Consider the following 14,545-nt stretch of genomic DNA (forward strand, 5'->3'; position numbering starts at 1 on the left):
CACTCCCCCGTTTTTAATGGCCAGCCCGTTACCACCTACAGACGGCTTCCCCTGTCACTCCCTGGGCTGTCTATGAGCAGCGAGTGAACGCTTTGTAAACTTTTGCTAAGGTATGCGCACTGCGATGCATACACACAGCATACCATCGGCAGCAGCAACCGTTTGCATCAGGCCCATTGTTCCATAAGTCCAAGCAGAAAGATTGTTCAACAATAGTGAGACGTCAGCGCCATCTAGTGTAAATAGTCCGAATAATATCTGTGTTGTTTGCCAATTTTCATCAAAATTAATAAATACTAAAGTGCATTAGTTATATAATATATTCCAATAAGATATATTTTTATACGTAGTAACCACCACCTTTATAGGTGCAGATTCAATATTTGTTGGTATGAGTATTTTACTCACATGCAAAATTGTATATTCCACCAGTGTAACCACACCGCAAAGATGAACAAAGTGCACAGTGCTTGTGCAAACACATATAGCTCCAAAGCAAATAGCCTTAACCACAAGTAATAAAAGTGCACAGTGCTCGTACCAGCGGACTCATTTGGCAATGTCCTGACGTCCACACTGTCACTCATGTACTGTAGGTTTTGTGGTAAAACAAAGGAATATGGATAAATGAATAGTATATAAAAAACACATTTAATAATGAAGCATGTAAAACATACATCTAAGAGCAGAGCGTGGAGCTTATCTGTCTGGGGTCATCGCATCACAGAGACTGGACCAACAGCACCAGGACCACCTCAACGCGTTTCGTCAGATAAACATATAGCAGGACTTCTTCAGGAGGATATATATATATAATCCGGTACTCCCTAATGACAGAAATACCTTTACCCCATTGCCAGCATCAGCACATCAACATAGACATGCTATAATAACGGGGCAGAGTGTATGCGGCACTCAGAGGCTTCTATAAGACATAACACAAGTCTTCCTTCCTTACTGAAGCCTCTGAGTACTGCATATACTCTGCTCCTATATATATATATATATATATATATATATATGTGTGTCGCCATGCCCCTCCCATCTCCAACGCATGCATCGCTGCGCCCCTCCCATCTCCCACTCCAACGCATGTGTCGCTGTGCCCCTCCCATCTCCCACTCCAACGCATGTGTCGCTGTGCCCCTCCCATCTCCCACGCATGTGTCGCTGTGCCCCTCCCATCTCCCGCATCAGCGCATGTGTCGCTGTGCCCCTCCCATCTCCCGCATCAGCGCATGTGTTGCCGTGCCCCTCCCATCTCCCGCATCAGCGCATGTGTTGCCGTGCCCCTCCCATCCAGCACGTGTCACCATGCCCCTCCCATCTCCCGCTGTAGTGCATGCATCGCTGTGCCCCTCCCATCTCCCGCATCAGCGCATGTGTCGCTGTGCCCCTCCCATCTCCAGCATCAGCGCATGTGTTGCCGTGCCCCTCCCATCTCCCGTCCAGCGCGTCACCATGCCCCTCCCATCTCCCGCTGTAGTGAATGTGTCGCTGTGCCCCTCCCATCTCCCGCTGTAGTGAATGTGTCGCTGTGCCCCTCCCATCTCCAGCATCAGCGCATGTGTTGCCGTGCCCCTCCCGTCCAGCACGTGTCACCATGCCCCTCCCATCTCCCGCTGTAGTGAATGTGTCGCTGTGCCCCTCCCATCTCCCGCTGTAGTGAATGTGTCGCTGTGCCCCTCCCATCTCCCGCATCAGCGCATGTGTTGCCGTGCCCCTCCCATCTCCAGCACGTGTCACCATGCCCCTCCCATCTCCCGCTGTAGTGCATGTGTCGCCTTTTCTTTTCTAACTGTGCACGCACAATACTAATCTCCCACCAAACAGTGCATGCAGCAATATCACATCTATGTTATTTTTGCTGATCGTCTTCTGCATTAAATGCAAATACGACGAACCCGCTGATCGGCCATCTCTGCACTCAGGGCAGGTGCTGGGAGCGGCAGGACGCCATTTGCAATACTCACAGTAACCGTCATGTATGGTAACGTCAGCACTGGGCACCCAGGTCTCTCAGTAGGTGACTGCCCATAGCGACCCATCACTGGCGCTCGCCCCGTAGCACCCATCTACATAGCTGAGGCCCGTGCCACACAGCATCCCTACATACTGGGGCCCCCAGTCCGCGCGTGTTCTCTACGTGTATAACATTCTGCGCAGGGCGCTGTGTGCGATACCCCAGGGAGAGCGCTGTGCATAAGTCACGTACCCAGGGCAGAGAGGGGCTCACTGCACAGAGTCTACCAGTCTCTGGAACTACAAGTCTCAGCATGCCCAGCCAGCCAAGGCCGGGCCCTATGTTTCAAGTGCCCCTGGGGGAGGTTATGCTGCTGGGGGGGCCCAGGGCACAGGCTGGGGTACCAAGAGGTCACCCTCCACCATGGAGTCTCCTGATCTTAGCCAGGAGATAGATGAGACAGGTGGTAGCACAGGTGAGGGACGTCCAGGAGCGGAGCATTGTGCACCTATTAGAAGGGATCATGTTGGAGGGTCTGCACTCTGTATATTGCACAAAAGTGACGTCACACTGCAGCACTTTATAACAAGTGACCACGCCCATTCCCCGGGCGGCTCCTCCCAGTGGCGGCGGCGGCCCGGACACGTAACACCGGGAGGCGGGGCTTCTCTCCAGCAGGGTGAGGCGTCGCCATGGCAACAAAGTGACTGCGGGTAGGGGGCGTGTCTTCTAACCGCAGCGCTGTGGTTTGTCTGTAGCGGCGCTCCGGTCACGCCCACCTACGTACAGGAGCAGCGCCGGGTCACGTGTGGGAGAGGGAAGAAGGCGAAGCAGCAGCGCGGAGAGGTGAGAGGAGCGACCCGTCCCCGGCCGCCGTACACCTCATACACCCCGCTCTGTGTGACCCGTGCTCCCCATACACCCCCCTCTGTGTGACCCGTGCTCCCCATACACCCCCCTCTGCGTGACCCGGGCTCCCCATACCCCCCCCTCTGCGTGACCCGTGCTCCCCATTACACCCCCCTCTGTGTGACCCGTGCTCCCCTACACCCCCCTCTGTGTGACCCGTGCTCCCCATACACCCCCCTCTGCGTGACCCGGGCTCCCCATACCCCCCCCTCTGCGTGACCCGTGCTCCCCATACACCCCGCTCTGTGTGACCCGTGCTCCCCGCTCTGTGTGACCCGTGCTCCCCATACACCTCCCCTCTGCGTGACCCGGGCTCCCCATACACCTCCCCTCTGTGTGACCCGGCTCCCCATACCCCCCCTCTGTGTGACCCGCTCCCCATACACCTCCCTCTGCGTGACCGGGCTCCCCATACACCCCCCCTCTGCGTGACCCGGGCTCCCCATACACCTCCCTCTGCGTGACCCGGGCTCCCCATACCCCCCCCTCTGTGTGACCCGGGCTCCCCATACACCCCCCTCTGTGTGACCCGGGCCTCCCCATACACCCCCCTCAGTGTGACCCGGCTCCCCATACACCTCCCTCTGCGTGACCCGTGCTCCCCATACACCTCCCCTCTGCGTGACCCGGCTCCCCATACACCTCCCTCTGCGTGACCCGTGCTCCCATACCCCCCCCTCTGTGTGACCCGGGCTCCCCATACACCTCCCCTCTGCGTGACCCGGGCTCCCATACCCCCCCCTCTGTGTGACCCGGGCTCCCCATACACCCCCCTCTGTGTGACCCGGGCTCCCCATACACCCCCCTCTGTGTGACCCGGGCTCCCCATACACCCCCCTCTGTGTGACCCGGCTCCCCATACACCTCCTCTGCGTGACCCGTGCTCCCCATACACCTCCCTCTGCGTGACCCGTGCTCCCCATACACCCCCGCTCTGTGTGACCCGGGCTCCCCATACACCCCCCTCTGCGTGACCCGGTGCTCCCCATACACCTCCCTCTGCGTGACCGGGCTCCCCATACCCCCCCCTCTGCGTGACCCGTGCTCCCCATACACCTCCCCTCTGCGTGACCCGTGCTCCCCATACACCTCCCCTCTGTGTGACCCGGGCTCCCCATACCCCCCCCTCTGTGTGACCCGTGCTCCCAATACACCCCCTCTGTGTGACCCGTGCTCCCATACACCCCCCCTCTGCGTGACCCGGGCTCCCCATACCCCCCCCTCTGCGTGACCCCGTGCTCCCCATACACCCCGCTCTGTGTAACCGTGCTCCCCATACACCCCCTCTGTGTGACCCGGGCTCCCATACCCCCCCTCTGTGTGACCCGGGCTCCCCGTACACCTCCCTCTGCGTGACCCGGGCTCCCCATACACCTCCCTCTGCGTGACCCGTGCTCCCCATACACCTCCCCTCTGCGTAACCCGTGCTCCCATACACCTCCCCTCTGCGTAACCCGTGCTCCCATACACCTCCCCTCTGCGTGACCCGTGTCCCCATACACCTCCCCTCTGTGTGACCCGGGCTCCCCATACCCCCCCCTCCCGTGCTCCCCGTGCAACCCCCTCCCGTGCTCCCCATACACCTCCCCTCTGTGTGACCCGGGCTCCCCATACACCTCCCCTCTGTGTGACCCGGGCTCCCCATACACCTCCCCTCTGTGTGACCCGGGCTCCCCATACACCTCCCCTCTGTGTGACCCGGGCTCCCCATACACCCCCCTCTGTGTGACCCGTGCTCCCCATACACCCCCCCTCCCGTGCTCCCCGTGCAACCCCCTCCCGTGCTCCCCGTGCACCCCCCTCCCGTGTGACCCGTGCTCCCCATACACCCCCCTCCCGTGTGACCCGTGCTCCCCATACACCCCCCTCCCGTGTGACCCGTGCTCCCTCCGCCCCCCCCTCTTACAATAAGAGCATTGTGTACCTGGTGGAAGGGGTCATGTTGGAGGGTAGGTGTACAGCCTGTAGGTGGCGCCGTGTGTCACAGATTGTGTATCACTCCCAGGCACTTGGCAGCAAGAAAAACTTGTGCTTTATATTTGGCAGGCACCCCTGTGTGTACAAATGTACACTTAACACTGAATCCTTTAAGAAGTAATGTATCAGTTCAACATTTGTTCTGGATATTTTGTATTATTATTGTCACATTTATAACATGGTGAGTGCTAGATGTGTGTTACTCATGTGCTAATCTGTAAAATCACAGATCTGACACTACATTCAGAAAAATCTCATTGAGCTTACAGAGAGCAGATATATGTAACTGATTTGGGGGCTAGACTGTGTTCCAGTGCATGACTTTCTGGGGTCCATTTAACTACATGCAATGTAATATGGGATCATTCTGGCGCAATGTGTGGTGCGCACAAACCCTGCACAAACGCCAGCCTGCTTCGTGTATTTTCCTGTGCACCCCTATCGGGCTGCAAGGTATTATGCGTGATCTAAGGTACCTTTGCCAGCGTGCAAACGCTATAACACATCGCCCGTAGTGTCCATACATCACCTCTATTGGAATGTCTGAAGGCGTATTGAAGGAATGCAGTGCGAGCTGTAGAGTGTTACCTGGCTTCCACCACGGCACAGGACAGCAGCTTGCTCTACACAGCATAAGAAGGCTACATGTACAGTAATGTCGCACATTATTACTCAGAGTTGTAAAAATACTACAAAAATAACATCTTTTTCTACCCATCAGTACATGGCTGAGCAGACGTCTTTCCAAGATCGGGTCCCTCACCGTCGCCGGCCAGCCCCCCGGCCGCCTCGTGGTCCTAATGACATTTACGTTAACACAAAAACTGACTTTCAGGCCCAGCTGTCCCGATGCCGTCGTCTCCTGGCAAGCGGAGGACAGAAGGAGCTGAGGGTGCACGGGTTAGGCCTGGCCATTGGCCGAGCCATTAACCTCGCTCTACAGCTGCAGCTTTCAATGCCCGAGGTCCTTCTGATCTCTGCTAGTACATCCACAGTGGAGCTGACCGACGATATGGAACCGGAGGGAGGGGAGGATGGAGAGCCGGGCACCCGAAGCAGGAATAACTCTGCCATCCACATCCGCGTGTACCGAGCGCAGGAAGAGTGACGCAGGAACCATCCACGTGTACCGAGCGCAGGAACTTATCACCACTTTACGCTACATTTTTCCTCGCAGCCCTTCTGGATCTGGGGGAGCTCAGTAACCTGTCCATGGGGGCTGGGATCTTAAAGTGCTTCCAAAAGACGGGCCTCTCGTATGTGATGTAAGATCAGTGGGCCCCTCAACAACGAGGTGCTTTGTAACAGTGGGAGACAGCAGCCAGATTGAATGGACCACCCTCTGGGGATGTTGGGACTGTATATTACTGCTCCACGCTGAAGCAAGACCCCCCTATAGTGTGGCAGCAGCGTCAAACCCCTGTGTGACCGTTGTGGTGTAAAAGTCATTGTCTTATCTCTTTACTTAATATCCGTGACACTTGTAACTATACTTGGGGCAGCTAGTCTGGATATTGTCATCAGTAGAACAGATCTGACTTCTTACATTATATATAACACCCCCTCCCCCCTCCCCATATTGTACAAGCAATACTGTCCCCTGCAGAAATTGCTTCTGTAACATAAATCACTGTGTGTACATGTCGTGTCATTCACTTTTACTTCCTGTTTGGATGTAAGCTTTTATTAACACTTTACAGTTGGTTTAGTGCTCTGTGGTTACCGTGGTGACCACAGTCGCATGATGTGTAGTGACCACTCAGGAATTCAGAGGCTTAGGGGTCAATTTACTAAGCCTTGGATGGTGATCAAGTGAACAGAGATAAAGTACCAGCCAACCAGCTCCTAACTGTCACTTTATAGGCTGTGTTTGAAAAATTACAGTTAGGAGCTGGTTGGCTGGTACTTTATCTCTGTTCACTTGATCTCCATCCAAGGCTTGGTAAATGGACCCCTTAGACTGAAAGATGGGGAGACAGTGCTGGGAAGAAGAATTATAGTGGGGGACCTCTTATATAGCAGCCTCGGGGTAAGGCGGTATAAAACAGAGCATATAATAAATACCGTGTGGGATTGCTGCTGCTTGACATGCCGTTGTGTGTAAGATACATGTCCTAGCCCTGTGGCTGAAGGTAAGTGACGCCTAGTGAGCCCACTAAGATATTACATCTACTGCCCCTTATGTGTAAGGATTTACATTTGTATTTTTTTTCAAGTCAATGGGTTAAATAGGAGTTCATGGACCGGCACTCCAATTAGCCAAGCAAATACCCGAGTGCACGTCCTGTAAGAGCCGATAGTACAGCCAATCAGGCAGCACTTTGGGAGATAATACGTCCCCAGACCGCGGATTCCAACGTTTCAGATGACTTTCGTTTTCCTTGTATCATTTTCTAGTGGCGATAATCTTAGCCGCACTAAGACTAGGTACACACTATATCAATGATCTGTCCTATCTATCTGGCTGGAACAAAAATCTGGTAACGTATGGGAGCAAATGACAACTGGCAATTTCATGGTCATTCAGACAAATAGGTTAAATCAAACGGATTTGACCAATTTGTCCGAGCTACTGTTTTTGTCAGTCTTCTGGAGTTTGGGAGCAAATGGTCGAGTGTCGCTTACTCCTATACATTCCCAGATTTCCGTTCCGAACAGCCAGCCTGGACAGATACTTGATATAGTGTGTACCTAGATTAAGTCCTGTGCCTAATTGTGTATCATCTGTATTCAGCCTATGATGGTAGTACACGTGTCCGCCCTTTTGCATAAGTACATACGGCAGATCCTGCAAAACATGTCATGGTGTAGAGACTGTGCCTCTGGATATCCGTCGGGGGTGACGGATTAGCCCTTTCCCTGACAACGTGAAACATTTTGTATATTTCTTAAACCCTGCATGATTCTCTGTAATTGCGGTGAGTTTTTGGAACAAAGAGCTGATTTTTACAGTCACATTCAATATTACAAATGTTACATTTAAGAATATTAATATAATAAAACAGTCCACAATCGAGTAATTTTGATAAGAATGGAACTTGGTTGAAAAAAAAAAAAAAAAATACTTGAGACTGCGCTGTTTGATTTAAACCATTAGATTGTGAGATGGCAGGCAAGGCTCTATATGTTAGACATTAAGGCCCTCATTCAGAGCCGTACGCTCTGAGCAGAGCGCACGCTCTGCATGAGGGCCGGGCTCCTTTTTCATGGAGCGTCCTCCTGGACGCTCGTATAGCTGTGGGTCACCACCCACAGGCTATACGAGCGTGCATTTTGATGGCCGCGATGGTCGTGACCATCGCGACCATCGAAATTGCGAGCCGGAGCCTGCGGTTGAGGTTTTCAACCGCAAGCTCCGGAGTGATTTTGGCTCTATCAGAGCCAAAATCACTCCCACTGATATCACTAGTGATGTCAGTGGGCCGGCTTCTGACGGGAGGCGTTCTCGTGGGAACGCCCCCGTCAGGGAGGCACGCCCCCGGCACGCCCACCAAAGGGGGCGTGCTGTCAATCAACATTGACAGCACGCCCCCTTTGATCGGACACAACGAGCGAAGGAAAGTCCTTCGCTCGTCGTGTCTGGCGCATGCGCACGACGGAGCTCCCTCCGTCGTGCGCATGCTCAGTGCAGACCATCGACCCACTTGCGAGCGTACAGCCGCTCGCGAGTGGGTCTGAATCAGGCCCTAAGGGCGGAATTCAATTGATTACGCGGTCCGGATCTCCCGTCTAAAGTGACAGGAGATAGCGGGCCGCTATTCAATTGCTGCCATTTTTTGCGCTGATCGCGCCCATAGAGGTCAGGTTTAGCTGCGTAAAGCAGCTAAACCCGACCAAAGTGCTGGGCGCGACCGCGAAAAGTGATGGTTGGGCGCCCAAACGGGTCACTTTTTGTACATTTCAGCTCTCATCCACCTGGGGCTGCGAGCTGAAATGTAGCGCTGGCAGCTGATCGCGCCGGACAGGAGCAAGAATTGAATAGCTCCGTCGGACACGATAGGGGCTGGAAACAATTGAATTCTGCCCTAAGTATCAATTTAATCGCATTAAAAAGTTAAAACTTATCACGATCTACATCAGTACATACTGTGTGTGTGTGTGTGTGTGTGTGTGTGTGTGTGTGTGTGTGTGTATATATATATATATATATATATATATATATATATATATATATATATATAACACCAGTGTTTGTTTTTTACTAGGTTGTGGTTTATTGGGTGCTCACAATCCCCATATTGTAGACTTGCAGCTGATTAACCAAAACTGAAAACATATATTTTTTTATATAATTGTTGTATCAGCGCCAAGGTCATTGGTTTGTTTTAGCGGTCTCAGAATGGAACTTGAACAAACTTTTTTTTATTTTAATTATTCATATTATACTTGGGACGTGTTTTTAAACATTATTTTTGGTGATTATAGGGACATGTTGTTATAGAGGACAGATAAGAAGGTCTGCTGCTGTTGTGTGTGTTTCCAGGCTCTAGTAAACTTTTGGGGGGGGGAAAGAGAGGGGTCTGAAAAGTCTCCTTTTTCAGAGCTTGATATATTAAGGTGGGGAGTGTGACTGGGGCAGTACGTGTGTCCTAAGGCGAGCTCAGGGAGGACAGGAGCCAGGCTGAATCGGTCACCTCACTCCGAGCACATTGGGGCCCCTGTCACTGAGGGTGCTCTTATTACTCTCATCGCATACTGCAGTGTGTTTATGGGCGATAATATCGCGCCCATGTCGCATTGAGTATGCCATTATTGATTAATGGGCTCCTGCGTGTCCTCTTCTGCAGTGGGCAGCACCACAGAGCGAATCGTGTCTTTTAGTGCTGCAAATTCTGCTTTTGGTGAGCAAATGTCCCATACGAGGGCTCAGTGGGAGGAGACTGCAGTCCTGCAATAATTTGTGTCTAGGGCCTAAAACAGATGAAGGTCAATGTGATTCTTCAGTGACGCAAATTGGGTCGGTTTAAGAAACTGTCAAATAGTAAATGATCCCTTTTCTAAGTTTTATTTATCACCGTGTTACTTTGCCACAGTGTGGTGGCTCGTCTGTGTCAGGCTACAGGGTTAGTGTGTAAAGGCAAGATAACCTATGTTCTGTGTGCCCCAAAGCACCCAACATCACCCTGCGGTAATAGGGGAAGGAGGCTGTCTTCCCAGGTACTCCTGTGGTTGTAGGGAGACTGGGATTAACGTCCCCCCCAAAAATGCTCTTAGTCGAGTTACCCCAGGTTCAGTTTCCCAGCTCCAGCCTCAGGTTTTTGTTTTACTGAACCAGCACCAAAATGGTTAGCCGCTGGTGGGTCACTGGTATGACCCACCAGTTCTGACCCTTGACTATCCCTGACCATTCTCTCTGTGTTTTACCCGCTGCTGTTCCATTCACCACTTCTTGGCCTGTCTGACTAGTCTCCAACCTGTTAACGACCTATTACACTATGAGCCCGGACAGGGGGGCGCAACTTTCCTACTGGATGCAACAAAGTCTGAACCTCATTACGTGGGTTCCTGGTGACAACTACCGGTGTGTTATGCTCGTCGCCTCTGTCCTAAGCAGCACCGATCCTAGTATATAGTGCAGAACCTAACATCCATCATTCGAGACGCTGTGCGAGTATTCACTGGCCAGAAATGGATTCAGCTGGTTGTCCCTTGCCAAAACTTTTACTTCCCCATCTTATGTCCCGGTGGGCAAACGAGAGCCGAACCGGAATCCAGTCATGGAATCCCTCCAGTCCTCTGTGCCACAAGATGTAGGAAATAATACATGTACAACTCAGGCAAGTACATTTGGGATTATAGAATTTGTGATGAAAGGAAGCAATGGAACGGCAGAAGGTCAATACACAGGAGGAGAATCCGGGAAACCTGGTCTGAGACCAATAAGAGGACAGGAGGTCAGGACCCTTGTTTGCTTGCCGCACCAGTAACAACTTGCAATAACTTAGCCCTGGTAATTGGGGCAGTTTTCCGTAAATAGGCTGGAAGACTGGTGATGTCACACAAGGAAGGTTTCAAAAGACCCATGATGAGCTGTGAGGTCGAGGAGACAATTCCTGAATGGAGCCCCTGAGCCCACTTGGCAGCCAATGGAGGCAGACTGATGCATAGTGGCAAGCCAGCCATCGAAAACAGGACGTCCATATCGGACAGGAGCAGATCATTCCCGGGGGCTCCAGGAGAACCGCACGTAATGATTATCGGGATCTAAGACACCACAGGCGGTGCCGCTGCACTTGTGTGAGGACCACTTGTTATACTTCATCAAACGCAAGGATGCTATTCAGCCATTTTTTGGCTTTACCAAATCTAGCTCCTATTATTCCACCGCTACCAGATGGGGCTTCTTCACCAGTTCAGATTATTAATCCACCAACATTTGATGGAGATCTCACATAATGCAGAGGGTTTCTTAAGCAATTTTCAGTCCAATTCGTGTTATACTCTGCAAACCTTGGCCTGGGCACCACCCGTTTTTTTGCAATTCAACAGTGGAACATTTTTGAAGGCGTTTAAAATAATTATCGCTGAGACTGGACATGTTACTAAGCGCTGTTTTGCAGCCCAAGCACAGGACAAGCAACTTCGGCCAATGTGCGGTTCAATTTGGGATGCTTGATTCCGAAGTCCACTGTAACAATGACTGGTAGCTGTCGTTTGTCAAACCTCCTGGTTCATTCGCCACTGGGCGTTCCCTCGGAGGCTTGAAGTTCCCCTCTTGGCTCATGAACAGATGGCAGTTTTATTACTTCGGTAGTAGTAATAGAATTGGCCTTGATTACAATCCCCCTCCAGACGCCCATTTTCTTGACCATAATTGATGGAAATATTTACTGGTGCTACTATTTATTGTTCAACCAATCCTTTGGTTCTACAGATGGGAACGCTGCAAGGGGAGATCATCTCCTTCCATGTAGATCCAGATGCAATAAATAAGATTATATTAGGGCTACCATGGTTACAGTGACATCCGCCTGTCATCGACTGACGTAAAGCCCAAGTCCTCTCCTGGGTTAGGCAGTGCCATAAACAATGCCCACTGGAAGTATAACCCTTATTTCATGCTAAGGTGCCCTTGGTAAACCGCCAGAGCCTCCTCAATGCTACCATTTTTATTATTCCAATTTAGGATTCCCCCACATAGGAAATGAGATTGCCCCATGGGTCTAAGCCCCGGGTAGATTCCTCATCCAGGCCGACTTTCCCCTCTCTCTTGCGACCAAGACCATGAGCAAATAGAGAATCTGGAATGATGATTCGTGCAAAAAAAATAAAAGATCGCACAGCTGTCTACTAGTGTGGACAGCATGAAATACTGGCTGATGGAACCAAATCCAGTAACACTCGAAGGTGCACCACAATAATCATTAGCACCTAAATTGGCGAGACATTTTATCCCAGGAGTTTTCAGGCTGTGTGAACTCCCACAAGGTAGTACTGTCGGACCGGCCTGTGCTGTTTGTGTCCAGGCTTTACAAAGCATTTTGCAAGAGTTTTAACATCAAACTGGACTTTTATTCTGCATCACGTCCCCAGATTCATGGACTAACAGAACGTATTAGTGAGGAATGAGAATAAGTCCTCAGTAGTCATGTCTCTGCGAATCAGGATGATTGGGCTGACCTATTGCCCTGGGCGTAATTTGGCCACAATAATCTGTTTAAGTCTTTTTTTTTTCTTTTTTCCTTATTGAACAAGAGATTATTCCTGCTTTACTAGACTTGCCATCCTGTCCTTACATTCCAGTACCAGCGCTAACATCTGTAGTTCAAAATTTCTTGCAGAAATGGAGTAAGTAACTTATACAATAAACATCTGCTCGAAACAAGACAGGAAGAAGCATCGAGCCGTCCCCAAAGTACTTCCTACAGTTAGAGATTGGTCATCTACACGACCGTTACGTCTGGAGGCACCATGCATGAAGTTTCTTCTCTAGGTTCATCGGATCTTCAGTAGCATTCCTGCTAGCTCTTCCCTCTACAGTACACATTCTGAATGGGTCCGGTGTATTTTGTTGACATTCACAATATCGACACTGACGATATGGGGGGCGTGTGATCGCTTTGTGTATGTAGACGCTCACCAGCCTGTCTTAAGATGCCCACTTGCGCATGTCATCTCCAGGAAGTGTATGCAACCATCAGTACATTGGGTACCATCGGATGCGATCGCAGCACTTGAGGCAGATCATACCCTACTGCGAGCACTGAGTGTAGGACACCAGTTACAGGTATACAGTGAGGCTACTGGTCAGGCAGTATATACAGAGCACAGCACAGGGTTAGGGATGATGATGATGATGATAATAATGAGTGTAGGACACCAGTTACAGGTATGCAGTGAGGCTGCTGGTCAGGCAGTATATACAGAGCACAGCACAGGGTTAGGGATGATGATAATAATAATGAGTGTAGGACACCAGTTACAGGTATACAGTGAGGCAGCTGGTCAGGCAGTATATACAAAGCCCGCACAGGGTTAGGGATGATAATAATGAGTGTAGGACACCAGTTACAGGTATACAGTGAGGCTGCTGGTCAGGCAGTATATACAGAGCACAGCACAGGGTTAGGGATGATGATAATAATAATGAGTGTAGGACACCAGTTACAGGTATACAGTGAGGCTGCTGGTCAGGCAGTATATACAGAGCACAGCACAGGGTTAGGGATGATGATAATAATAATGAGTGTAGAACACCAGTTACAGGTATACAGTGAGGCTGCTGGTCAGGCAGTATATACAGAGCCCCGCACAGCACAGGGTTAGGGATGATGATGATAATAATGAGTGTAGGATACCAGTTTCAGGTATACAGTGACGCTGCTGGTCAGGCAGTATATACAGAGCACAGCACAGGGTTAGGGATGATAATAATAATGAGTGTAGGACACCAGTTACAGGTATACAGTGAGGCTGCTGGTCAGGCAGTATATACAGAGCCCGCACAGCACAGGGTTAGGGATGATGATAATAATAATGAGTGTAGAACACCAGTTACAGGTATACAGTGAGGCTGCTGGTCAGGCAGTATATACAGAGCACAGCACAGGGTTAGGGATGATAATAATAATAATGAGTGTAGGACACCAGTTACAGGTATACAGTGAGGCTGCTGGTCAGGCAGTATATACAGAGCACAGCACAGGGTTAGGGATGATGATAATAATAATGAGTGTACGACACCAGTTACAAGTATACAGTGAGGCTGCTGGTCAGGCAGTATATACAGAGCACAGCACAGGGTTAGGGATGATGATGATGATAATAATAATAATGAGTGTACGACACCAGTTACAGGTATACAGTGAGGCTGCTGGTCAGGCAGTATATACAGAGCACAGCACAGGGTTAGGGATGATGATAATAATGAGTGTAGGACACCAGTTACAGGTATACAGTGACGCTGCTGGTCAGGCAGTATATACAGAGCACAGCACAGGGTTAGGGATGATGATGATAATGAGTGTAGGACACCAGTTACAGGTATACAGTGAGGCAGCTGGTCAGGCAGTATATACAGAGCCCGCACAGGGTTAGGGATGATAATAATGAGTGTAGGACACCAGTTACAGGTATACAGTGAGGCTGCTGGTCAGGCAGTATATACAGAGCACAGCACAGGGTTAGGGATGATGATAATAATAATGAGTGTACGACACCAGTTACAGGTATACAGTGAGGCTGCTGGTCAGGCAG

General features: G+C 50.8%; 1 protein-coding gene across 1 annotated transcript; it reads left to right on the forward strand.

Annotated features, from left to right (window-relative positions):
• The first annotated feature begins 2,739 nt into the window (after positions 1 to 2,739).
• On the forward strand, positions 2,740 to 6,488 carry POP7 (POP7 ribonuclease P/MRP subunit). The gene is made up of 2 exons (XM_088465226.1): positions 2,740 to 2,809; positions 5,571 to 6,488. The coding sequence occupies exon 2, from the start codon at positions 5,574 to 5,576 to the stop codon at positions 5,955 to 5,957; it is 384 nt and encodes a 127-aa protein (XP_088321352.1). The 5' UTR covers positions 2,740 to 2,809; positions 5,571 to 5,573; the 3' UTR covers positions 5,958 to 6,488.
• The last annotated feature ends 8,057 nt before the right edge of the window (positions 6,489 to 14,545 follow it).

The sequence above is a fragment of the Taudactylus pleione genome, unplaced genomic scaffold, assembly GCF_031769625.1.
Source record: "Taudactylus pleione unplaced genomic scaffold, aTauple2 ptg001917l, whole genome shotgun sequence".
Taxonomy (NCBI): domain Eukaryota; kingdom Metazoa; phylum Chordata; class Amphibia; order Anura; family Myobatrachidae; genus Taudactylus; species Taudactylus pleione.

What these genes read in the sequence shown, in the direction of transcription:
- POP7 (XM_088465226.1), top strand. Translation starts at nt 5,574, where the DNA reads ATGGCTGAGCAGACGTCTTTCCAAGATCGGGTCCCTCACCGTCGCCGG.